We start from the raw sequence: 26,295 nt of genomic DNA, 5'->3' as shown, positions 1-26,295 counted from the left end.
TGTGCTGTTTTGAGTTGGTTGAAGAGCAGTCGCGCTGCTGTGTTCGGGATCAGAGGTTTGAATGTGCATGCGGGGCGGTATGTTAGTAGGGAGTTGTAGTCCACTACAACAGTGTAGACGTTTGGTTCAGGACTTCATATCTTATTTATACTACATTATTGTACAATATGATCACATAATTATTCTAAATTCGTCCGTCAAAACTGATCAGGTGCTCCATGCTAACATCATCACAACTCAACTTATCTGTTGATAAACCCCAGAATGTTCCTCAGCTAGAGACACGGATCATGAGAGGAAAGTTTTCTTGCCATTGCAAGGTTAAACTGAAAAATCAAGTTTCTTTCATGAGTTAGATATGGCGCACTTTAAAAACTACAATTCCCATGAGCATCACATTGACTTGCTGATCAAAGAATGAGACATTTTCAAAGGAATTTTTATATTTATTATAAACAGTTTATTGCCTATCCACACCTCAGAAGTGATCTTTACACATCGTCGAAGCAAAAATAAACCTTTTCCTTTAAGAACCTCGGATGCTTGAGATAGCTCGTACCTGTTTATAGGTCTCCAGGAGTTTTAAAAACAATCAATCTTACATGTTCTTTGCCAGAGATCTTATGCGTGTGTATAATAGTTTACTGCACGTATGGGACGCTTTGGCTCGATAAATATCCTCTCCAATCCTGTCTGCTGCGTGAGAGAGGCAACTCTCAGCAGGGGTGAAAGACGGACACGCTGTGATGAATGTGGTTGCGTGTGTGTGTGTAGGTGAATGTGTGACAGACTTGAGTACGTCCTGGTGTCTGTTTGGTCTCTGCTGCAGCTGATTTTGTGGATCGAAATGTGGCAGACGGGATAAAAATAGACGTAAGCCGCAGCGGTGCATCAGACGAATGTCACTTTTTGTCTCATGTTTGAGGAGCTTGATTGGCTCCTGTCGTTTAGTCTTTGTAATTGTTTTCTCTCGGGCCTCTAAGCACTTTACAGAGTCCATAATTCCTGAGGTGCCATTGTACGGTTATTATTACACATGCTGCAACTTTACCACGCGCAGAAGAAGAGCAGAAGAAGAGGAAGGCGGTTGTAAGAGGCCGAGTACGAGAGGGAGATTTAATGGCTTTTCCTAGAGGTGGTTTTCTTCAGATTCAAAGTGACAGAGAGGAATGGGAGAGAGTCTTTTAATATTCATGTCAAGTCCATGTGGTTAAGTCTGCCTTGTTTGTGTGTGAGTATATGCGTACACATGCTTGCAGAGCTTCTGTAAGGCGCTATATATACGACACTGCTTTGGTTCGGTTACCATAGCAGCCCCTTACCTGTCACTCCTCACAAACAGAATCGGGTTCAAATGCTTCTCTCAGCTGAGGAGAGGTGGGAAGTAATCGCAGCGGCGAGCTTATTTCCCCTGATGTCTGCTGCTGTCTCATCTGCACGCGGGAAAACCTGGAGTGAAGCAGCGTCGAGTCTTCGAGGTTCAGTTGAGACAAATGAGAAAGTCAATTAGCTAAAACAATAGACTTTGATCGGGCCTCGGTGTGATGTCGTCGGAGAAGGTTGGAGAGTTTAGTGAGAAATAAGCGAAGGATCAGTTTTTCTCAGACGTGTTCTCCAGATGTGGAAGGGGAGTGGGAGTCCTTGAGGGGGAGGTGGGTTTGGGGGGGGTTGTGTTGCAGCCCAGACTGAAATTAAGGAGACAGCAGGTCAAGGGCAGCTCTCTACTTGTTTACTCAGACAGCTATCATTCATTATCATTTGTCTGTCAGTGTCCAGATCCTGTTACAGCTCTGCCGTGACCTTGTTCATGTGGTTGCCATTGTGAACACTTGGGGTGGGAAACTACTCGGAAAACACACTCCGTCATGTATATTGGTACAACTACTGACCTGGTGTGTGTTTGTGAATGTCACTTAAACACGCAGGAGGACATCGGATCAACTTACAAAACTACATCTTTTATTGTCGCTGATTCAAGCATGTGGTTCTAGGTACAATGTAGAATGTAAGGTAACTCCATATACAATCATTATATATGATATTACTTCAAAGCTTCCATGTACACTATAGGAACAGAAACATTACAAGTGTCAGTAATATGTGCATGTAGCATGCCTGGGAACAAAGCAACAATATCGATGTGCTTGAACGATGAATCATTCACTAATTCATGGAATAAAAGGAAATGAACTGGCAACAGTTTGAATCCTTTCTGCCAAAACCCTTTGGATAAACTCTGAAACATCTTCAATCAAAACTGCGGGGAAGTTATTGTGATTCAGTTTTTCCGGACTTGGTAGTACTTACATGATTGAAATGAAGACTTCGGGAGCGGGCGTCAGGCGGATGTCTTCAATGAAGATGTGCACTTGGGCTTAAAAGTTGTTTCTAGTGTTCTCAACGGGTGATATATGCATTTTGTATTAGAAAATATTAAAACAACAAGCAAAGCTTTTTCAGGGATTACTCTGAGAGTTCAGAGTTGGATACTGTGTGAATAAGATCACTGTTTTTCTTTACTCCAGATTGAGACGGAAACTGGGCACCAGTTCTGAGACAATTGACTGCTAAGTTGGTCTGTTGGTCAATAATTTCTCAAAATATTCTTACAAGCAAAAATGAAACATTTGCCGGCTGCATTTTCTAAAATGGGACAATTTACGTAGTTTTTTTTTGGTATGTTTTATTGCGATTGTATCGGCATAGGTGGTGGACTTTAGGACAAAACGTTAACCCCCTTTTTTCGCTCTCTTTTACCTTTCATAGTCTGCCTAATATATTGATTCGTTGAGGTGTAATAAGAATCATAATATACGGCCCCGTTGGGCAGCAAATAACTGTTGGATATAGGGCTCATAATGTGAGGACAGACAGTTGTCCAGGTGTTGTATGAGTGCTAACAGGTGTGTCTGTGAAGAAGGAGTTTGATGTTACATTACAGGAGACATGCTGAAGGAGAGCGTTGTATCCGAGGAACTATTGTTGCTATCACGTGTCTGAGGGGATTTTCTGCTGCCCCGTCACCGTAACGTTATCTTCGAGTTCAACATGAGTGACTACAGACCTGTTCTCCTCCCTGTGGATGGAGACTGACATGTTGAACTTGAGGAGCTCCTCCAGGAAGAAAAGGAGGAAGGAGACGGAGACAGAAAGACGGAGAGACTGAGATAAGGAGGGCAAGAGTCGAAGCGAGGACTGTCAGGAAGATGTAGCGAGCGGTGGGAAATATGAAGGGAGCGATAGAGCAAGCTCAGACGGGGCTCGGAGTGTGCTAATGGACTGCGGGGCATCAGTGTCAGGTTTGCTATCTCAGCATGAGCGGGGATGGATGGACTGAGGGATCGGAGAATGAGACGGAGGAGAGGAGAGGAGAGTGGGTGCAGGAAGGCAGGCTGCGGACAAATTGTGTGTCTGCTTTACATTAGCTGGGTTTGAGTGTTTGGTTGAGATGGTTTACCTCAACTGGCGCTTATTCGGACTGTCGGACCCTGAGCGCCGACAATCACCTCACACTGTAAGGTTTGATTCTGTTAACATCCAGTGCGTGGTTATCCCATTTCTTAATATTTTGAAGGTTTCTTACAACCCTTTGGCAACCCTTCGTGCTGTCTCAAACATCATGGCGATTACAACAAAGGTGCGAAGGTTAGTCTTGGATTTAAACGGGACTTGAACCCTGGTTTACTTGGCAAAAGTTCTGCATGGTTTGTCTTTACACTACATCACTAGGAGCTGTTTCTCGGAGCGTCCAACAGTGCTGAAGAGGGGTTTACTTAACATTTAGTTGAAAGCCTGGTGCATAAAGGGTACCTTGTGCTTCTGTACGAAGCTCTGAGGGCTGCGACAAAGCGTCGGTATTTGACACCATAGGAATAACACAATTGAAATGTCATGAAGATCGTCTTATAGGAAGTGTAACGTTAGTATTTTGGCGCAGGGGACCATCTGGATTAAAGCCCAAAATGTGTTATCAACCATACATTATTTTATTGGAAGTGTTTCTTGTCATCGATGAAAAGGTCAAAGATGTTTTCAGGCAGACGCTGGGCAGCCTTAAAGCTCCTGAAAGCATTCAGGTGTGGGACATTCAGACTAATAGTCCATTACAATGAGTCCTCTCTGTGTGTACAGTGTACGTTGGATGAAGACCAAATATCTGTCTTTGTGATTACGGGAGAAATGAGACCTGTGGTTCAGCCTGACAGTGATCCTGTGGGAGGCTGCAGTAGTGCTGTCTCACTATTTGATTAAAAAAGCCGGAACATTCCTCCTGCTCCTGTCAGAGCTCTATTTCATCTTTTGGCTTCAGCCCTCGCCTTCATACGCTCGACATGTATTCTCTCTGCTGGACGCATAATTGGTGAAAACTGAGCCTCAGTCAGATGCTAACATCGTTACAAAGCCCACCTTCAAGGTTTGAGATGTAAATGCTTGGTAAATAGCAAAGCCCTCCTTGTCAGATTGATCTCGCTTCAATCGGATTTGTACTCCCCATGTTCCATTAGCCGCCGTGGCTTCGGGCGAGTAATGCATGAGTTTGAAGGTCAGACCTCTTGAGTGAGATCAACCCATGTGTGGGCGAGAACCCCCTGAACCCATCGCGTCCTGGAAGAACAACAGAGACGAGCCGAGCGGAGGAGGAAGGGGCAGAATGCGGTGGAACATGAGGCTTCCAGGCCTTGTTTTCTGGGTTCATGCACTGATGGGCTTCCTGATAATGTGCTGATTGTGGATGGGAGGAGACGGCCTCTCATCCCTGATCATTGTGGCGGTTGCATTGACAAGGTGCCAAGATTTTTTTTTTCTCCATGCTGGCCCCTGTTCACGCCTCTTTGCCTCAGCGCTTTGTTAGCCGGCCCTGTTCTCAGGAACCCTCTCTAGGTGTCCCTAATGGTATGTTGGCAGTGTTGTCCATAGTATCTGTGCCATATGTGTGTGTCTGTGCGACTGCATACATATGTATGAATGAGAAATAGGAGTAGCGGCCTCCTATGTTGCTGTTGTTTTTGTTGTTGTTGGTGTCGACGCCTCACTCATCCCCGTGAATGGACTGCTCGGTCTCAATAGAAGAGGGGCGTTTGTGTGGGTTGGGTCCATCATTCATTTACTTCATTCATGTCCCCGGGGGAGCGGAGGGAGGAGTGGCATACAACTCTGGCCTGGCATTAACGCTGCAACCTCTTCTGCTCTCTCTCTCTCTCTCTCCGTCTCTCATCGTCCTCCTCCCTCACTTTTCCCCGCTCTTGGCTCCGACGCTGAAACAGTCATCAGTCAGAGCTCGGCTATGATTCCGGGCTTTCATGTTCTGTAGGATTTCATGTTAGATGAATTGATGTGCTCCTCTGTGCCATGTGCTTCACCGCACCACACTACAATGATGGAAGACCACAGACGGCCCCTCGTAGGAAGCGGTGCCCCCTGGCACAAACACACAGGAACAAACTCTTTTCCCCGGCTGACAAATCGAGTTTTAATGTGGTCGACTCAGCTGAGAATCGCACAGAGGAGTCTTCTGACATTTGGTAGATCTCCAACTGAAATGATGCTTTGTTCGAGTGTAATCGCGTTTACAAAGTATAAAACGCTTGGAATTCATTAGTCTATGGCTTTTCATTATGCCAGTGCCACTCGTGTAAAGGATTGGTGCACAGCGTGAAACGTACTTTTTCACCACCGTGGCCGGATTACACTGTCCTATTAAACCATCTATGTGTGATTAATTGGCCGCGACCCATTGCCGTGCATTATGAGCAAATTAGACCATAAAAAGAAGAGGAACTCTGTGTGCTGTGGTGTTTAACAGGATTTTCTTAAAGCCAATTTTTTTTGTAGTGAAAGATATTGTGCACTGGGATGCACGCTCAAATTTTACCAATTAGCATAGCATTAGCTTCTACATTAGCATTTATATCAATTGGATTCATGCCGGTGTAGGTGTCTCTTAACAAACTAACATTTAACATGAAACGACTCGACAACTTTGCTGTTTTACCTGATCAATAAATCTTAGCTGGAAATTTATTTTTCTCTTGACAACATTACATGACAATAGTGAACCGCACACTCACCATGTCGCTAATCGCTACAAACCTGTCGTCTCCGCTTATGCTATGCTTTCTTAAAATTACATTATGCCACGAAAACATCGAGTAAACAGAGGAGACAGTCAATTCGGTAAACATGTCACAATAGTTAAAACGCACTTCATCTAAAATATGAGTCAACTGTGGTGTAAAAGAACAAATTAACTGGTCAACTGGAGTTTGGATTGACTTGTGATGTTCTGCTGTGTGCTGCTGTGGTTGCAAAGGCAATCCCAGCTTTCCAGAAGGAATTGTCTCCAGAAGTAACTGTCATGAACTCTTAAATTTAGTTTGTATGTTGTCTTGCTGCACATTCGCAGGGAACTCTAACCTGCGTTGCAACATGCCAAGTTAGCTTCTTGATGCGTCATCCAATTTTTGTGTAAAGACGGGCTAACAGGTCCCACATTGCTGCGTGTGATTTAAATCCAACTCTGGGAAGACGCCACATATGTTTCTGCAAAAATTGGATCCGAGTCAAGCAGTGGTGTTTTGTAAAAGTTATCTCAAGCTGAGTATCATGAATTTGTAATAAACACTGAGACTATTTGCATCATTAATCCACAAAACGACATAAACTATTCAGATAAGGAAGCAGCCGTGGAGATAACTTCTGGGTTTGTCTACCATTAATGTCATCATTGTGCTCCTGTTTCACATCATGAGATGGACTGTCCTTGACACACTTTTCAGAAGCAGACAGTGAAATTCCACCTGGCACATGAATTTGTAATAAAAGCCTCGTCGCCACTCTTCTTTTTTTTTTTTTATTGCTGGGTCTGATTGCGTGACGATCAAAAGCCGATTCCTCAGCACTCCCAACTGTTTCTTGTGTGAACGCTTGGAGTGATTCACTAGTTCATCTGATGATCATAACCAGACTGCTGGAAGAGCTACAAGAGAAAATATGGCAAGCTGCAAAACAAACAAGCCCCAAGCAGAGAAAAAAAAAAACCTGTCTGCCGTTCAGATCTGATGAATGAAAAACAGATAACGAAGATAGGCGAAGAGAGTGTGAGAGAGAGAGAGAGGAAGAGAGGCTGCTTTTTGAATAAGAAATGTCTCTCTCTCCATTCCTGGTGTGGACCAGCCTGTGTTTGGTTGCCTTATCAGTGCAGAGCGGATGGCTTAGCACTGATTTATGATCAGGTATGACAGTGTTAGATAAGACGTTTTTTTGGCTGTATGTGTCTTTGCAATCAGTGGCCTCCTTCAACACCCCGTGTGTGAACCGATGGAGGGACTGTGACTGAGATTTCCCACTGTCACGCAGGTTACCTTCAGGCTGATAACAATCTGAACTTCCTCTCAGACTTTTCTCTTTGTATCTCTCTATCTCTCTCCCTCATTCTCCAATCAAAACAGGTACTTCCAGCTAATACTTTCTTTTGTAAAAGAAACGTCTGAGCATCTCCCACCTGGGCGTTTCCGTAGAAGCATGTTCAGTACAAGTTTGAGCCTTAAGCTAAATAGCTACAAATCGTTGGATCGCACTGTAAAAGATAACCAGTTATGAGATACTACCTCTATGAAACTGAATGTGTTGCATCATGACTGTTAAACTACTGGAAAGGTCATTTCAACATTTCTTATCTCGCTCCATTTGTGTGCAAACTCAATCTCACTGAGCACGACTGCCAACAATAACACGCCGGAGAAATCGCAGCTGCTCGTGATTTGCAGTTGGCATTAGGGTGCTTAGCTTGTTATCTGAACAGGGGCGAATGTTATTTGCCCATTTCATGCCTGGTGTGCTGTAATTACTGTGTAGTATTGACATAAAGGGTTTATGTAGAGCAGAGGGCTTGATTTGGATTGTGTCGGGCAGACTTGACATTTTGCGTTGTCTCTGTCCTTTATGATTTTAACTGTTAGTCTCTTTCTCGCTACAAAAAAGCCTCTCAGTTTTGCTACTTTTGACCCCTTTCTCTGCCAGTTCCTGCAATTAAACAGCCCTGAGCATACTTATCATTATTTATAAGAATTAAATGCTAACTACAGCCTTTCCCCACTGCCCCTAAGCGGCTGCACTCTGAGCACCGACCCTTATGGTCACGGGTGAGAAAAAGGTCGCAGGGTCACGGAGTAGGATGTCCCATCTGTCCATCAAACATGAAAGCAGCCAAGTCAACGAGCGCTGGTGTTTTCAAATGGGAGGGGTGAGTGCGTCAGTCAGCGCGGGGAGTAAAAAAGGCCGTGGATTACACAGACAGACAGTAATCTATAGGTCTGTCAGCCTGTCACTCAGCCTGACCTTGGCTAGCTTTGCTTTAATTGCAGGCTGGGGCGAGCGAGTGGGGCCCAGACAATTCACATTATCCATTAAAGATGTAATGGCTGCCAACATGTTTCATCTTGAATGACACTTTTTTTTTTGCTCTCAAAGCACATTTTTAACCTATTGGAATGTAAATGGTCGTTTTAGCCTGTAATTATTTTCCGTGAAGCCCCGTAATTTATAAGTAATGCAGGCCGCCTGCTGGGCGGGATCGACACATGCAAAATTCCTCTGGTTACATACTGAATTAAGTGCTTTATGAGTAGGCTTGAACAAACTTGATGCCAAAGATGGCGCTAAGGTGGTCTCATCTGACTCATGTGATGTTTACAGTTTAATACCAAACCTGTTTGCTTTTTCCTGTGATGCACGTCCCCCTTCGCACCTCTGATATGTTCAGCCAGGTGGCATATATGATCATAAAGTTGCAATAGTAAAAAAACTTTTGAAATCACGGCAACAAAGATGCAAGTCCATTTATCCTTTTTTCCGCAGTCAGTTAATTTGAAAATGTTCCCAAAGCCAACAATTTCCATAACAATGTTCTGTAACATTCCCACTGTCTGCATTCCTTTCTGCCATCTCTTCCCCCACTTCAGCTCCACAACTCCCTCCATTCCCACTACCATCATCTCCTCCACACAGCCACTCTTCCACTTTCGAAAAAGATGAATGCCCTTGACTGACGGTCATCATCTCCCACTTTGTTTTCTGCACTCCTCTGCTCCCATTTATGCCAAACAGACGGACAGGCAGACGGCAAATGGACGAGCTAACATGGATGTTCTGTCACTCACAGCATCCAGTCAGCTTGTTCTCACCAGTTGGTCTGTCTGCTTTCTTTTCTTCCCACAGCTCGCACCAAACTTCCTGCTGGGTTTCATTCAATGTTTGGATCTTGTCTGGGGCTGTATTAAACGCCCTCGCCATGCTTGTAAATTTACCAAAACATCAAAGTTTCTGTTGAAAGATGCACAAACTAAAGATGGTTTTGACTGAAAAAAAACAGATGCTTTCCTCTGGTATGAATACTTGTCTGTATTGTCTATTCTTGCACACTTGACATTGAACTATTTAGCTATTTTTGCCACCAAAGAAATGCTAAAGAGAAGGTTTATGGACTTCATGCACACAAAAAGACAGACTGAAAGACATACAGATAAAGTTGCGAAGGATTCTGCGATAGAGGATCCTTGGTATTAGCAGAGTCAATGTTTGAAGAAGCGCAACACCAGCAAATAACATCTCACATTAATGTTGCTCAAGCTTTTCACACCCTGGCCATTGAGAGAAAACATAATATTGTTCCTTGGCTGCTCCCCAGGAATAAGAGCTTAGGAGTTACCTGTAATAACTCGTAAGTGTTATTTTGTTTGGGAATGTGCTCAAAATTCATTCGAACGTGTTGCTGGTTAGATATTTTTCTTCACTGAGCTTATGGTCGCAGAGCTTAAGAGAACGGAAAGGCAGAGTTTGTGCTCGGAGTGTGATTACCTTCAGAATGATCTGCCCAGGTCGATGCCATATTGATCTTTTAGTTCGCCGGTGCGCAGGTGGCCACTAATGGAATAGATTACCAGAGGAATGCTGCGTTTGATCTGTTTGCAAAGAACTTCTCTTTAGGGAGTTTGTTTTGAAAAATCTTGACCTTCCACATGTGTCAATCAGCCAGGTCTTGTAGTGGCAACTACCAAACCAATTATCTGTACTTTATTGGAAATCTCTGAGGCACTTGTCAAAGACAGTGAGCTGGTGGGTAGAGAAAGAAATGGTTGTAGAAGTTCTTTCAGGAGAAACAAGAAAGCCCTATCTTCTATCGGGTAAGAGTAACACAGAGCAGCTATCAATTGTTACAAGTTTTACTGAGTACTTGCACCGATCTCTGCGGCCAGTACTTGTTGGCTCTAAAGTGGCGAATCAGTTGGATCGTTGGTGAATTGCTATCTTGGGGCAGAAGAAAGCGATTGTGACATTTACATACCTTGTCTAAAGTCAGTTGCACAGTAGTTTCCAGCAATGTATAGAGAGGTGTTGGGAAGTTTGTGCCTATATAGGCAGGTCCATAATGCACCACTTTGCTCCCAAGTTATGCACCATTTAACTGGCAAAGTGCACTTACGTCATGCACTATGGGCCATCATAATGTATCAGTCTACAGTATTGCTAGCAGCGCTGTGAGGCTAACATAAACATGCTAACTTCAAAAAGTTTAACCAATTTACATTGAACACAAGTTACAAGAAGGCTGAAGTTATGGATATTTTGAGCTAACAATTGGCTAGAGGCATCGTTATAACAATTATGTTAATTATTCTAGAACAATAAAAAACCCAAAACAAATGGGAACATTATGCTGGTTATAGTAGAAAAGTAAGGTTATCACCAAAGTTAGTAGCATTCATCCTCCGGGATCGTTTGATCTTTGTGGCTACCCATCGAAGTTGTTGAGATATTCCCGTCCGGATTAAAGTGGTGGACCAACCAACAGCCCCACTTGGCGTTGCTAAAGATTGGATCAAAGTTCTACCACCTAAAGATTTAAAATGTGACACTACACTGGAGGCGATGGAAGGATATTCCATTTGGAGGTAATTTCAGCTGGTTTCAGCGGGACATTGATGTCTTATGGTTATGCATGCCTGTCGTAGTCTTTGTAGCACAACTCCCACTCGCTGTTAACTGAGCACAAAGCCTGTCACACAAATGAGCAGGTCCTCACTGCAGGCCCAAACTCCAACACCCAATGCCACACTGCTTAACAACCAGCCGCCTGATTGTGGGGCATTATCTGGTTGTCCCCTGCCTGTCATACGACATTAGTGCACGAGGCTCCACCCGGGACGTGTTCTGACACGTACCTGGTCGGGGGTGACCCCTGCCTTTGTTTGGCTGCAATGTGGGGTCAAGTGGATGTGCGCAGCACTGGGCGAGCAGTATTATGTCGAGCGTGCAGAGGCAGATGGGCTTCTGGCACTCGCCCATTAGTGGCTGGTATTATGATAACTCCTCAGAGGCTGGTAGACCTCTGAGTGCGACTAGCTGCCTTGGCTAGCCTTTTGGGATGGAGGGTAAGTTTACATTCACATTATAAACAACCCCAATATAGGTTGTGCCAAATTAGCTTAAATGGTACAACATTTAGATTGAAGCATAACTGTAGAGTCTCATTTGACATGTCTTATAGAGACATGTTTAAGTCTTTCTTCATGCTAGAGTGAGATACTCTTAATAGGTGAAGCACAAGCCTGACATTCATAGAGAAATACATCATCACTGCACTCACATTTCCCCCATCACCCGGCTTCTTCCACCTGTGGTATGCTGGATTATAAAGAAAGGAGTGCATGTTATCTCAATGGTTTGGTATGCAGACAGGAGCTGGTGGATGCTGGCAGGATCAGACAGGAAAGGTGTCAGAGGAAGTAAGGTGCTAAATCAAAATAGCATTAAGCAGGCATAGAGAGGGAGATTTAAGATAGACGGGGATGCTATAAGTTTGTTGGTGGGGCTTCATGTGCGATAACATCTCTTCCCTACAATGTTCTGGATGATGTACAAGGCTGCTGGAAGTGCTCACACAATCTATGAAGGGTAGATGCAGGGCGGGAAAGTGATAAATGATGTTAAGATGTTTGTTTCCTCATCACTCATCACTGAGAGATTATTCACTTTTATTTTGTAAAATAAAGGAAACCGCTTTTCGGTTATCTGACTTTGGCCATCGGATGCTGTAAGTAGTCCAAGTGAATGGTTGGGTGAGTTGACGAAAAGGAATAAAATGTTTTGGCCTGGTTTTAATAGAAGCTTTAACTGGAGTCACGTCTCAGTTTCAGATGTTGTTCATTCATATCTGGGCAAGTACTTTTTGTAGTTTAATCCTGCAAGCACTAAAGTGAAGTCTCAACTTACTTTGGTTTCCCACATTGGATTTTCACCCCACTGCAACCGTGCATCAATGTCTTGAATAAGAAGTGCATGCAAGTACACAATTGAACGCCTCCAGAGACAAAAGGTCCTCCAAATTAAAAGACAACATTCACAACATGTTTTTGCTGGGCCTTCAGAGCAACATACAAATGCTTTTTTGATAGGGACCATATTTGTCACTGCCTTCCAAAACTGTTTTCTGTAAAGCTTTCTGATCTGTTATCCTACGGTTGAGACTTGATAAGGGAAAAAACTTTGTCATGGTTAAAAGGAACAATGTTGACTATCAGAAGGAACAGGAAAGGACAGTCCTGTGATTTATTGACCGATCCATCCACCATGGCCTTGACTCCCTCTGCAGGATTTAAAACATATCCTATAAGATTCAAAGCTTAATCCAAAAGGTAACTCGGCTTGGTTGAAGTTCTTGAAGACATTTCACCTCTTCTAAAAAGGCTTCTTTGGTTGGGTTCAGAGCTGAAGAAGCTTTTCGGATGAGAGGTGAAACGTCTTCAAGAACTTCAATCGAGTCCAGGTGGATTTTGGATTAAGCTTGGATGACTGAGAACCTTCACTCCAACTAAACAAGATTTATAATTCCTATGGCACTTTTTGAGAAGACATTCTGACTAGGGTGTCTGCCATAAAACACTGCAATAACATTGATAATACCCCTTCCACCAAGTCAGTTGAGCAAAATCGCTTTAGGTAGAAGATTTCCAGAGCATCACAAACAGTACTTCCAGGTTACAGTTCTTTTCCATTGGCCATTATAGTCCCCAACAGACCCATCCATTATTGTGGGAACTTGAATGTAGCAGACCTGATCTGAACCCTGAAGAAATGTTTTAAAATCTGGTTGGCCTATCACAAGCACCAAGGGAAACTTGGCTTAGCCAATAGTGAGCAGCTTGTATGTCATAAAGGATGCTCATCTGGCCTAAAAAAGGTTACAAGTAGCTTCTTACGTGTATCTGCTGTATGTTAAATGTGAGTTTGGATGTCTTTCTAGCACCTCACTACTAAATATTGCTTCTTTTATTTCTATTCTATCTTGTTTCAGGGGTTAAACACGACTTTTGAGAACTCCTCTCTTTCCACTTCTGCTCTCTACCTTAGCTGGCAGCTGAGATCTCAATCAGTTTTGTGTGTTTGGGCACACAATCAGAGTGTTTTGTCCTCCATCCAACTCATGATTACAACACACATTGCGGAGCCTCTGTTTGTGAGCAGCAGCAGCAGAGGGGATCTCAGCGTCTCGTCGTCTTGGACTCAGACTTTCCATCGCTCTCTCCTGCCTGTTTTGATAAATGGAAGTTCTTCGGTCCGCTGTCAGGCTCCTCTCCCCCTGGGACTCCTCCCCCTCGTTCTCGCTCCTCTACCACGCCATTTGCTGGTGTGGGTGAAAAATGACCACAGGGAATATGTTGGATTCTCAGTGCTGGACTGGAGAGGGGAACCACCCGGAGAGGGTGGAGGTGGCTGTTGTCCCAAGTGGATCGTGAGTCAACACTTGCTGCTAATGGTCTCTCTAAATTTACCTCCTAATTACCCCCCTCTTATTGCCCCCAGCTAGCAACACACTGGCCATGACCTTGATAGTCGGAAAGGGCATTTTTAAAATTAGTCTTTGTTCAGTTCTGGTTAAAATCAGCAGGAGGAGAACTGATATATCGACGTCTCGGCTCAGGGACTATGCAAATGTAACGCCCCCAATCGAATCGAGGATTCGGAGAAATCCATAAATCAGAATGAACAGACTCTCCAGAGAAAGCATTGTGCATCTGCGTGTGTGTTCAGCTGACAGAGAGGGAGAGTGTTTGTTCTTGAGCGCCAGGTCAAAGGTCAGCGAGGGAGAGGAGGATTTTTCACTCATTCACACCCGCTCCGTCTCATTATTCAGCCCGTTCCATAATCCCTCTTCTAACCTGTGTTGTCACCGCCGACCAACGCCGCCGCCCCGACCAGCTCTCTGCCAGCGACAGCACAGCTACAACAACAAACACAGCTTCATCATCATTACAGCAGCTCGCAAGCATCTGCACGACCCCGATCCCACACACACAAACACACTTGTGCACACAGCGGCCAGCCACAGACCCAGACAGACAGCGCCCTGGAATAGAGCATTTTGTAAACAAAGTAAGAACCAACCAGTGTTTTTCATGCTCTCCAAAATCCAGAGATTAGAGTTGAAGAAAACGGGGAGACGGGCGGACCTGCGCACTGCTTTCCTGAAAGGTTTGATAGCATTTACAGCTCAGCGTGAATGTGGATTTCTCTGTTTTCTTGGTAACTCTAGTTTTCTTCTTCTTAGGGAGTACACACTTTATGCTCCTTGAATGCATCCCGTTATACATATTTGTGTAACCAAGCACAAAACATGATTATCTCAAGTATATCAAAAGCTTTTTGTGAAGAGGCAACATTAAACGTGTCGTATAACTATGTCTCAGTTGATTAAACTCTTAGCATTTCCCTGCTCTCCTTTAACCATCCCACCCAGTATCATCATGACCACCCTGCTCTGTCCTGACCCTGCTGGGAGCAGGCACCCGGCCCGACCTCCGCGCAGATAATCCTGATTATGCCGAAAGTGTGTGAGGAGGCCGGGATGAGCTTTTCACCTCGGACCCCTCATGTCCTTTAACCTTTCACCTGCGGCCCGGCAGGCCTGTTCAGGGCAGCTGTCTGTTGCTGTGTGTTTTGGGGAAAGCAGTGGTAGAATTCATTTAAAGTCACACCGCAGTGGTTTATTACTGGGCCTTTACTGAATGTATATCCAATGTTTTAAACATTTTAAAAGCAGATTAAAAGTCTTGCTTATGTCTTATACTTTCTATATGCGCTTGCAATGCCACTGTAGCCTCTTCTTATGACTACAGATACACTATACCATGAAGTTACTGAGGGGTGCAGACCAGAAACAGTGGGATAAAGAAACTACATGACCTTTCCTGTCTATTGAACCAGAGATACTCCTCTAGTCCCTCGTGCTTTAATTAACCTTTCCTGTCATCCGAAACAGCAGAAATAGATTTGTTATAATCTCTCGTTTCCACTCAGGAAGTGAACTCGCTACTTAAATCAATCTTTCTCTGCTTTTGATTTGTGCAGTGGGAGACAGGTGTCTCTGATTTGATCTGAGGATCAGAGAGCTCCACTTCTATTTCTACATACACACACACACACACACTCACACACACATCCATACAAAAGTGATTCAGTGGCGGAAAAGCGTGAAGAGCATCTGACTGACAGCATCCGGAAGCTCCGAGATAAGACATAATCTGGTGCCAATTATTTGTCCTTGACAGGCGCAGGTAAGCAGCAATCAGCTGCAGTGACATGTGTTCTGAGTCAATAGTCCTGGCCCCCGTGGGTGGTGAGAGACTGATTATGAGGTGCTGAACGGAGGCAAACACAAAGCTGCGACAGGTTGGGCTGATAAGGCCTCCCGCTGCTGTTCAGCCGCTCTGATATCTGCAATGACCTCTGCGTCCTGTGCATTAACACTTCCAGAGGGTACACTGGCCTCAGACATTCAATATGCACTTGGGATTTGTACTGAACACACTTACATACTATACATTTAGAAATCACACATAAATCCTAAAGTCGTATCATAACATCCAAACAGGGTTGTCCATGTCTTCGTGGATTACTCATGTGATCACTCCACAGAAAACCTTTTTCTGATCTGTCACCTTTAGACAACTAAGACTTCTTGGATACAGCTACGGAAAAATTGTGAAGTAATACCCTGACATCTTTTTGAAATATGCCTATTCACTTTCTTGCCAGGACTAAACCCCTTTTATGTCTGTCCATTAAATTTGGTGCTAGAGTCCAGAAGCTATTAGCTTAGCTTACTTAAATGGGAAGCAGGGGGAAACAGCTAGCCTATGTCCAAAGTTAAAAAATCACAGCTATCAGCATCTCTTGAGCTCAAAAATTCATACTGTGTGTATTTTTAAGGCCAAAAAAGAAAGGTAAAAATGATGAGTAGTATTGAAATGGAGCTACTTTCTGTAGCTTAATTTCTTATGTTTCTGTTTGTTTACCGGATAATCAAATGGTATAAACTAGTTTAGTTTTAAAGGTGCTGGTAGGCATGTTTTTAAACTTTTGATAAATGTCTGTTTTTAATGCTAAGGCGGTCCCAATTCAAAGGCTCCTTCAGATCTTTAAAATAATAGGTTAAGTTACGTGACGTTAGTTATGCTAACTAGTTAGCCTGCTCGCTACCTGTTACTAGGCGACAGGAGCGGAGCTTGGTGATGTTTGGTAAGGGTGGGAACAGCTGGTTTAAACAGGAAATCCTCCGTAGACCAGACCGTCTCATTTCAGTTCGGCCTCAGCGGTCTAAGCAGACTGTGATCGGCTCATCCTCCGTAGACCGCCTCCTTCAAAGGCTGCAGCCCCTGAATTAAGACACAGCTAACGTAAGTGTCTGGTATTGATCTGCAAATCTAAGTCTTAGCCAAAAAAGGGGGAACTAAGCATATTTGGAAAAATGTATCTTAGAGGTGTGGAAAACATCACGATTATAATAAGTTTGAATTAAAGTAGGAGACCAAAGTCCACAAAGTCAAAGTCATGCACTTTATTAACCCAACCATCCACCCTAACCTGCACCTTAACACGTTTTGTGGTGTTACAAAAAGATCCTGTTGTCTCTGTAACTGACAATCAACAGTGAGACACAGTCATTTTAAGTGTCCTAAGTGGTTTTTGTTGAGGAAAATTCTTATAAATAAGTAACGTGTGTTGGTCATTTGACAAAGAAAATCCTACAAGGGACACATCAGTGCACGCATGACTGCAGACAAGCTGCAGCAAAGGAGGTGCCACACCTCTTCTTTATGTGAGCGTGAACAAGAGCAGATCAGGGAACTCAGACAACATGCCGGGGATGCCTGGGCAGGTATGTGGGATTTTCTTGCTGCCTGCTTCCTCAGACTCCCCCCTTCTTCTCTTTCAGCCGAGACACACGCACTCAAACACACTGACGGGAAATAGGGGGAGATCTGCTGGTGTGATAGTGGCACGAAAAGAAGTGGCAGCGGTGTCTGGGAGCTGCGTCTTTCGTCATCTCCTTACAAATATAAAACCAGAGGTCCCTTGTGTCCCTTTGAGGATGACCCCGGAGAAGTGCACGGGGTTCGCAGGAAAGGCTGCATACCTTGGCTGCAGAATAGAGCAGACTGACCACAGTGCAGAGGGATCACATCAACAGGTGGACAGAGCACAGGCTCAGTTTCCCAGCAGATGTCCTGAGCCAGTGGTTGGAGGAGATTGGGTTTTATCTAACAATAAATATCTTCCAAAAACTGAAGACTTTTCCACATGCACACTCTCAAAAGAAAAGCTAATCTCGCTCTGTCTTCCTGTGTGTCTGGTAGCGATCGCAAAGACCTTGCTTGCAGTCTTAAGTGATATAGACAGACACTTGCACCCTGTCATTACTGAATTTACCAGCTGGTTGTAAATTTGACCATTTAACACGATGTCGAGGCTTCTCGGGCCGCTTTTCTTTCTAACGTTTGTCTTGGCTTCAGAGTTGAGGGTAATTTGGGCTGAGCTGCAACACACAGGAATGCTTCTGATGAATTTGTGCTGACAATAGGGAGTGTGAGCGCTTTGAGGTGAGCTGTTATCATACCTTACTCCTTATCTCACCGCGCCACGGGCATTATTTCTGGATAAATGTGTTTTAGCATGTCTCACTTCGCAAAGAGGTAATATTTATCCTGAGTGAAAGATTGCCTCTTCATTTTCTGTATGTTATAAGCTCGATCGAGTCTCTCCTTTTCTACCTGAAGGGATTTTTATGAGGTTTGGAAAGAGTCCCATGTTCTGTGGATGTTAGCACAAGCAGTCCTTGTTAACTCATGATCTCCAACAATGTATGTTTGTGCTCTTTAAGTGCAGGGTTATGATGAGGCTAAGCATGTGCGTACATGTATCACCCACTTACTGCTTGTGCACGGTGGCCAGGCCTCTCTTCTATTACAAGTACAGTACAATTAGTGATCAGAAATATGCAGACCTCCATGAAAAGGTCATATCGCTTTCACCAAACGCAGCCAAACACATGTTCCTTTATGTGTCTCTGACTAGCAGTTAAATTTGGAAAAATAAGGCCAGAACAGAGTTTTTAATACGGTTGCCGAGCGATTAAAAGTTTTCCAAACCACAATATGGATGTGATGAATTTTAAATGTATGTAATTTGCAGCCTGCTTATTTTCAGAAACAAGATAATTGTTCTATTTTCTTAAACTCTGTTTATTTTAATTATAATTTAGAACCTGATTTCAGCAAAAATGGGAAATTACTGCATTCATTCTGACTGCAGGGTTGACTTTGGACCTCACTTGCTGCTGGATTTTATAGGTCATTGAGGTTATTTCTGTCAGGATGAAATCAGGTCAGCTCCAACAGCGACAGATATTGATCCAGTGATCCAGAATGAAAAGCTGAGATAAGAGAGGGAGAAAGATGACAGGCTGTCCGACACCCAAAGTCAGTTACTGCTAATGCGATCTGATAGATGTTTATTTGTAACGTGGCAGGTTATCCGTCTGTCTGCCTGTCCACTCTGTCTCGCCTGTAAGCGCAGCCGAACTTGTGACAGCCAGTCAGCACCAGCGGGCCTCCATTCAGACGCGTCTGAGTGTGAATCTGAGTGCCGGGGTGATAAATGTGGGATGTCAGCCGGTGACGTCTGGTGCCCCTGAAGCTCCGGTATCGTTGAGCCGCTGGGCCTGCCGGAGCGTGCGGTTGGCAAGCAGACAAGGAGAGAAAAAGAGACGGGTTGTTAATGGAGAAAGAATGGAGAAAGTAATGTCCCTGTGTACTGTTTTAACATGAGCATAGGTGATTAACATAGGAGGACCTCGAGTGAGGCTGTGATTCATCATCATGTTCCTGTCACCACCTGCACGTGTGTCCTACTTTGCTTCTGTTCTGATTCAAGTGTAGGTTATATATTTTAAAACAATATATAGTTCCAGCTCTGGCTAATTCAACCCTTTGTTTCCAACTTTAACAGGAAGTTACAACAGTTTTTAAATACTACAAATTTTCTTTGGCAGCTTATTTGTCAGAAACACGCAAAAAAGCAACTGTCTGCGTTTGCAGTGCAACCAGACAAACTCACTTTTAATAGAAGTGAGAAATAGTCAGTCATCATGCCCACGGCAGTCGTGATCTGTTTTATGTTGCACATGCTGAGAGTAGCTTTTGATACAGCCGCATGTAACAGGAGGAGTTAAAAGGAGTTGGATGGTAGAGCCGCTCCCCTCACAGCTCGCCGGGCTCGTCCCTGCAGTATTTAAAACCACAGTCTGCTGTCAAGAAATGATCATGTGTGGTTCTGTAGATGCAATTTTAGAGATTGATGAATTTTTATGTTAACCTCAATGACAAATACATTAAATTTTCTGTAATTTATTGACAGTAAAAGCCACCATTGTCATCTCTTCTGGCAGTTGAATGCTATAAATTAGAAAATATGGGGTTTGCAGTAACTGAATACAGCTGTAACACGGTGTAAAAACAACAGAGCGCTAACAGTAAACAGTCAGATAAAATGACAAAAATTAACATTACAAACACACATCATTCCCGCTAAGCAGTTGTGGGCAATATGAATCCACCAAGAGAATGCTTACCTCATTACCTGTCTTTACAGTGGTTTTATTGTTGGCGTTAAATATACAGTTTTATGTCAAAATCTCAGGGATTGCGGCTTTAAAGTTCAATTAAAGGAGCAGTTCATCCCTGGAGAAAGCCACTGTCATTCAAAGCTGGTGTTCTCTGTAATCAATAGTATATCCATGAATAGTATGAATAATATTTGAAATTGGCGCCATAGCTGTGGAGAAAGTTGTACAAACAGCTCGTGGTTTCGCCCATTCTACATTCCGACAACACCCAGCATGCATTGCTCCCCTCCCTCTGTAGTTTAGCGAGCTCCCTGGCCAGGTTTCCCAGGGCCCATTGGAGAAGCGGATAGCGCCCTCCAAAGACGGAAAGCGAAATTTGATTTTTTTTCCTACCATAATGGCATTAACTCCCCATAATAGCATGATAGGACTGAGGTTGAAAATCGGCGAACTGGCCCTTTAAAATGTATGTCCAGTTCAATTAAAGCTCCTGTGAGGAATTTTTGGTTTGTGGTACCTCTTACGTACTGATGGTCTTGTTTGCTTTTGTAGCTCATATAGAGGCATCAGTATTAATTTCAGTTAGTTTCGTTAGTTTCGTAACCAGCTAAAAAGTCCTCACAGGAGCTTTAAGCAGACGGACAAAACTGCAAAACTGTAACTCCACTGTACCTTATTATTTTTAGTATCTAAATATAAGTTTTCAATTATTAATTCTGATATATCAATACACCATTTTGTGAAACTTTAACCTTATAGTCAAAAGACCACAGTAAGTTTATTAACCTGCAGGCCTACAGTGATTCCCTGAGAGGAGGATCCGGTTTAAAGCATATGTGTTCAGAGGAAACTTATGAGAATTACATGGCTGACAGCCACGTCTTCTCCTATTTACTACCTCATCCAGCTCACTGCGTGCTGTGTGCTGCAGCGTGACGGCAGCATTTCACAGTTCCTGAAGGAGCTCAGCTCGCCAGCAGCTGAGGAGCTTTCTGGAAGAGGATTCATGTCACTATTTCAAGATGTCTCGTGCAGGTGGAAAACATCAAGCCGTCTTTTAAGCTACAAGACGTTCCGCTTCCTCCTGGTGAAGTAAGGCTGCTGTTGAAAGTCTTCAATGAGTCTCAGACTTGGCTGAGGAGAACAGTAGAGGCGTTTGTCTGCTCCCATTGAAGTGGAGCATGAACAGGTCCTCTATCTGGTCCTCTGGTTTTCTCTGCAAATAGAAGAGCACAAGTGCAGGCTCCACTTTCTCAAGCTCCACTTTCCCAAGCGTGGTTTGAAAGAAAGTAATTCTAAGAGAGAGACGTCCTATCAGATTCTCTAACAGCTTGGGAGGTAATGAGAGGAGCGGGAGAAAAAGCTGCTTTCCGTACACCAGATCTCCACTTATCTCCCCTCACACCCCGAGTGTAACTTAAACTCACACACACACACACACACACACCGGCGATTCGCCCCGAGCTGTGTGTGAGCCTTTTGAGAGAAGTTTTATTTCAAAATAGTTTTAGCAGTGATATGGAGAAAAGGATGTAGCAATGTTGTGAATAGCATAATGTGACTTTAAGCCAGGGGAGTGGTCCGCATCGTCTCCGCTGCAGTTAAACTGAAGAAGAAGAGACTTGAGTGAAGGTCGTTATCTTCACCGCAGCTTAATTATAAAAGAGGAGAGAGGAAACCAGGGTCAGACTGCCAGGTCCTGAACATTATCTGTTATTTGGTTTTGTGTAATAGAAGCCATTTTATGTGAGTGCAGCTCAGGATACGAACAGGAAAGCAGGATTTAGAGATCCAGAGGGGAAAACAACAGAGCAAGCCAAAAACTGGTCAAGAAGAAACTTCTGTCACCACACAGAGTGATCTATCGCTTGTTTGTTACCATTCAGTTTGACTCTTGTGAGGATTTTCTTAATGCCTGTTTACTATTCTCAAGCCTGTCAGACAGTTTCGGCCTGCGCTTCTATAAATTAATTTTAGGAGGGTCCTTTGGAATGACACCAACAATAGCTTTCTGTCTTTAGACTGTTTAAAAAGTAGATTAACCTCTGTGACAACACCTGTTTGTTTGATGACTTTTCGGAGCTAGGAGTTAGCATAATTAGAGAGGTTGAGAGGTTGAAGCTAGTAGTAGCAAGTATTTAAAGGAAACACTATTTTAACAATGTTTTACAGTACATTCAAAGCTTGCTAATTGGCTAGTTAACAAGGTTTTGTGAGCCCAGACACTGAGACCCACTAATTAGTGCTTGCATATAAATAAAGTAATACTCGTACCTAGCCAAAAAATAAAAGCACAGACATCCTACTAAGTACTATTAGGCACACAGGAAGTTATGTCTTTTGTCCAAACTTTCCATGAAAAATACTCACTGGCTCATAATCACAGTCGAGAGATTCAGTTCAGTTCAGTGATTTGAATTAGCTGAAGTGACACCTAGCAAACATCTCATGGCACTAATTTGTCTAACTGGTAAGTTGTAGTAAAAATCCAGTTGTCATAAATCTGAGAATGAGCTACAGAGACCAAAACCCTTCTTTGTACCTGTAAGCATTTTTGTTTCTGTTGTAAAGTTGGACATTTTAATATAGAAGTCTATGGGGATTGACTCGCTTTTGGAGCCAGCCTCAAGTGGCCACTGGAGGAACTACAGTTTTGGGCAATTCCGTTTCGGCTGTGTGTTTCCTGGTAGCGTGTGTTTTTCTACCTAACTGTAAACAGAGAGAAGATAACGTCTTATGCAGAGAGGATGAAAGAACTTTGGCAAACCAAAGGGCATCTCTCTGCCAGAAATAAGCAGCCTACTCATATCTCTTGTGACCAATTTCGCTGTGTATTTTTCTCCTGCAGATTTATAGGCAAACCTTGAAAACCATTCATTTCTCTACTCTTTGTTTTTTGTCTCCGCTCAGAGTTGAAATCTACTGGCACCGCTCACCACTTCTCCTTTCTGCTGAACTCGACCGACTATCGGATCCTTCGCATGGACGAGGACCACGACCGCATGTACGTGGGCAGCAAGGATTACATCCTCTCTCTGGACCTGCACGACATCAACAAGGAGCCGCTCATTGTAAGAAGTGTCGCCACACGAACATTAATCCTGGATGAGCTCAGCAGATATTTAACATCTAACATGGTTTTTTTTTATCTCTCCCTGTCAGATCCACTGGCCTGTTGTCCCCCAGAGGAAGACTGAATGTGTCTTGTCAGGGAAAGACACCAATGTAAGTATGTATGTCAGCGTAGGCAAAAACAATCAGATTTCATTCATTCATTCAGTCCTTAATTAATTAATTAATACAGATGTCTTGTTTCCTGGTTCATGCCTCTGAAATGTCAACATTTTCTGTTTTATAATATTGTAAAAATACTGTTTTGTGGACTTTTGGTCAGATCGATTTTGAGGTGTCACGTCGGGATTTTAAAGATTGTGCTTCATTTTTTTGGACCATTTTCTAACATTTTATGGACCCATGAGTTAGAGCCGTAATTTATAACCTCATACTAGTTACCTCCTGAATATTTTGCAGATTTTTATACACGCTTTTTTTTCAATTCTCAATACCAAGGAGAAACAGACCCGTAATTGTCAAGTTGATAGAATCACTTCGTCCTTTGTGACCTTCTGCTCATTAAAGCGTGATTTCATCTGGCTATTCCCTCTTGTAAAAATCATGGGTGTGTTTTGCTGCCTCTTTTTGGCGACACTCAGGATTTTAATCTGCCACTTGGGTCATTGGAGGACGTTTTAAAAGCTCCTTCCAGCGTGTGACTTGCTGTGAAGCTCTTATTTACTGTCTCTGCTTCCCTGATTGCTGATTGCTTACAGCTGCCACCAATTAAGCTCCAGCAGGAAGTTGGAACGAGCAAAACATTCGTCTGAAAATATATTCCGTGCCCAGATCTGATACTTGTCATAGACTAGTTTTTTAGCATAATCTAATTTCGTTTCTGCACAATGATTATTTTTACCCTTTGTTGTCCACACTGACATTGAAAATAAATTAGCCGCTGGAGCTACGGGCCCGTCTGAAGTGTAAATACGCCTCAGACATCCAAACGCCGCCACCGCCAGTCGCCCCCGCACGGAAACTCATCATTGAAATTCATATAAAAACCTTCTCTTTTGATTTCGTTCACACATGCTAACCCCCCCTGAAACGCACACACATCTCACCGATGTAAGGGCTGAGCGCTGGCAGGAGCGGTGAGCACCGACAGAGTGATGAGGCCCGGGCTAATAACCCCGCTCTCCCCTGCTGGTAGAGAGTGCGGGCTGCTGTTTATCCAACTGGAATGTTCATTTATGCGTGTTTGGTGACCCACGCCTCCCGCCGCCTCTGGCTACATTGAATTGGCCTCTGTATGTCCGTGTGCGTGCACGTATAGAGCCTCTACATGTGTGTGGTGTTGGAGGCAGGTTTGAAATTTCATCACCAAAAATAAGAAATAAAATTGGCTACCAGGAGACGTCTTGGCAACCCGAGCCACTCTTTAGGGAATGACAGATGATGACAATTCAGAAGCAATTCAGAGGGGATGTCGGCTCAGGCGGGAGGTCAAAGGCAATCATCCCCACTGTGCTCTGTGTGTGCGCGCGCTGAATAACACACACACACAAAAATACACATCCTCACAAACCTCTGACTCGTGCATCTGTCGTGTTGCAAAGATCTGCCAGAATATCTCATCCCCTCATCCTGCATATAATCTTTTTTATGCTTGGTACATCCTTTCTTTTTCGCCAGCTGTCACGAGCAGCCACACAAATCTGGACAGATATCATCGGACTGTGCATTTCTGGAGCTTGGATTTTTGATTTGGTCGGATTGAGACCAGGATGGCACACAGCTGGTCAGGAAAAAAATCGAGATTAGAAAGCTGCAGACCTCGAAAGCATAAAGCCGTTTTGCCCTCATCCTATTTCTTACCACTTGAATAAATATAATACTAAATAAACCGCATCTAGCTGAGATTTAAAAGCTCATTACAACAAGCATGTCTTTATGTCGTCCTCTAAAAAACCCTAATTGGATTTTTAAACCTCTTGTTTCTAAAACCCCCAAATTTTCACTACCCAGTCTGTTCGGTCTAACCAAAATGTTTTTCAGTCGTCAGATGTGACAGAACATTAAATTGGTTTTATCCTCAAACCCACCCCACCGCTCAGAAACACTGCTTGTCTTGGTTTCTGCCACACAGTTATATGGTGTTTGGAAACATTTCTCCGTCTGACAGTGTGGTCTGACGTGAAGCCCGGGCCAGGCCGACTCGCAGAGCCAGAGGACAGAGCTGCCAGACAGAAAGCAGCCAACAGTGGCAATGATAGATGTGATGGTTTGAAGCCAGGCAGAGGGGTTGTTAACCATCAGTGGGGGCATTATGTGTTATGCAACGCTTTTTTCTGATGCATTTTCATGATCCCTAATTCTTTGTAACTTAAGCTTCTTGTTCTGTTGGTGTTTTAGTTTAGTTCTTACAAAGAATATATCAAATCACTTTAGTGGATGTGGCAGAAACCTGTAAATGTCATGTATAAAAACACACTCAAAAGACACATTAAGGTATTTTGGTGACTTTGTGTGTTAGTATTAACAGTGCAAGACTTTCTTAAAGATAAAAAGGAATGACGCAAGAGATGTTGCCAAACTCCATAGTAAGACCAACACTTTCAAGTGGTCCAAATTCAATCTTTTTGACAGCAGGGAATTTTAATTCTTCTTTGTACAAAATTATTGAGACAATTAAGTATAGTTTAATGTAGTATTTTCATTCCCCAAAATATTACTTTAAAGTGCTAATCTTGAAGATCTCAGTTTCGGTGTCTTTGGCGACACCTATGGTGACAAACGGTAATTGCAGGAGCACACTTCCCAGATATCCAGACAGTGCTGCATGTGTGACGTCCACGGTTGGCTCCGGTTGAAATTCTTGATTTTCCTCGCTGACGGTCGCTTTCCTTTTTAGACTGTTCGCCTTCATCTGAGTGTCAAATTTGTTTCTCAGTCAAAGTTGTAATCGATCTTTGTTTGTTCAGCCATATTAGATTACTGTTTACTCGGAACACTTGCAGAGACCAGAAAAGCAGCCGCTTATCTCCGCCTTCCCTCTCTGGCAGACCAACCACTGCTGGGTGATGGAAAACGTGTCACTAACTGGGCGCCACTTGTGATTTTTTTTCTGCAAAAGTCGCCACAGACACCCAGTCTGTAATAATACGTAGGCTCAGTCACCATTGTGTTAGCTCATTCAGAGTTAGATAGTGAATGACAGACATCTATTCAAATGAAAATCTTTGAAATTATGACTTTAAAGACGAAGATTTCAAAAATAT

General features: G+C 43.5%; 1 protein-coding gene across 1 annotated transcript in view; it reads left to right on the top strand.

Annotated features, from left to right (window-relative positions):
- Positions 1-26,295, top strand: part of LOC138605367 (semaphorin-3F-like) — a 55,611-nt gene that overhangs the window by 8,802 nt on the left and 20,514 nt on the right. Inside the window, exons 3-4 of the mRNA XM_069677568.1 lie at positions 22,871-23,031; positions 23,123-23,185. Coding sequence (XP_069533669.1) covers positions 22,871-23,031; positions 23,123-23,185 — 224 coding nt within the window. The remainder of the gene's footprint in view (positions 1-22,870; positions 23,032-23,122; positions 23,186-26,295) is intronic.

The sequence above is a fragment of the Semicossyphus pulcher genome, unplaced genomic scaffold (genome assembly GCF_022749685.1).
Source record: "Semicossyphus pulcher isolate SPU_LCO1_2020_fin unplaced genomic scaffold, fSemPul1.0.p SCAF_3, whole genome shotgun sequence".
NCBI lineage: Eukaryota > Metazoa > Chordata > Actinopteri > Labriformes > Labridae > Semicossyphus > Semicossyphus pulcher.
The sequence above is the reverse complement of the archived record's forward strand: the minus strand, read 5'-3'. Positions and strand labels throughout refer to the sequence as shown.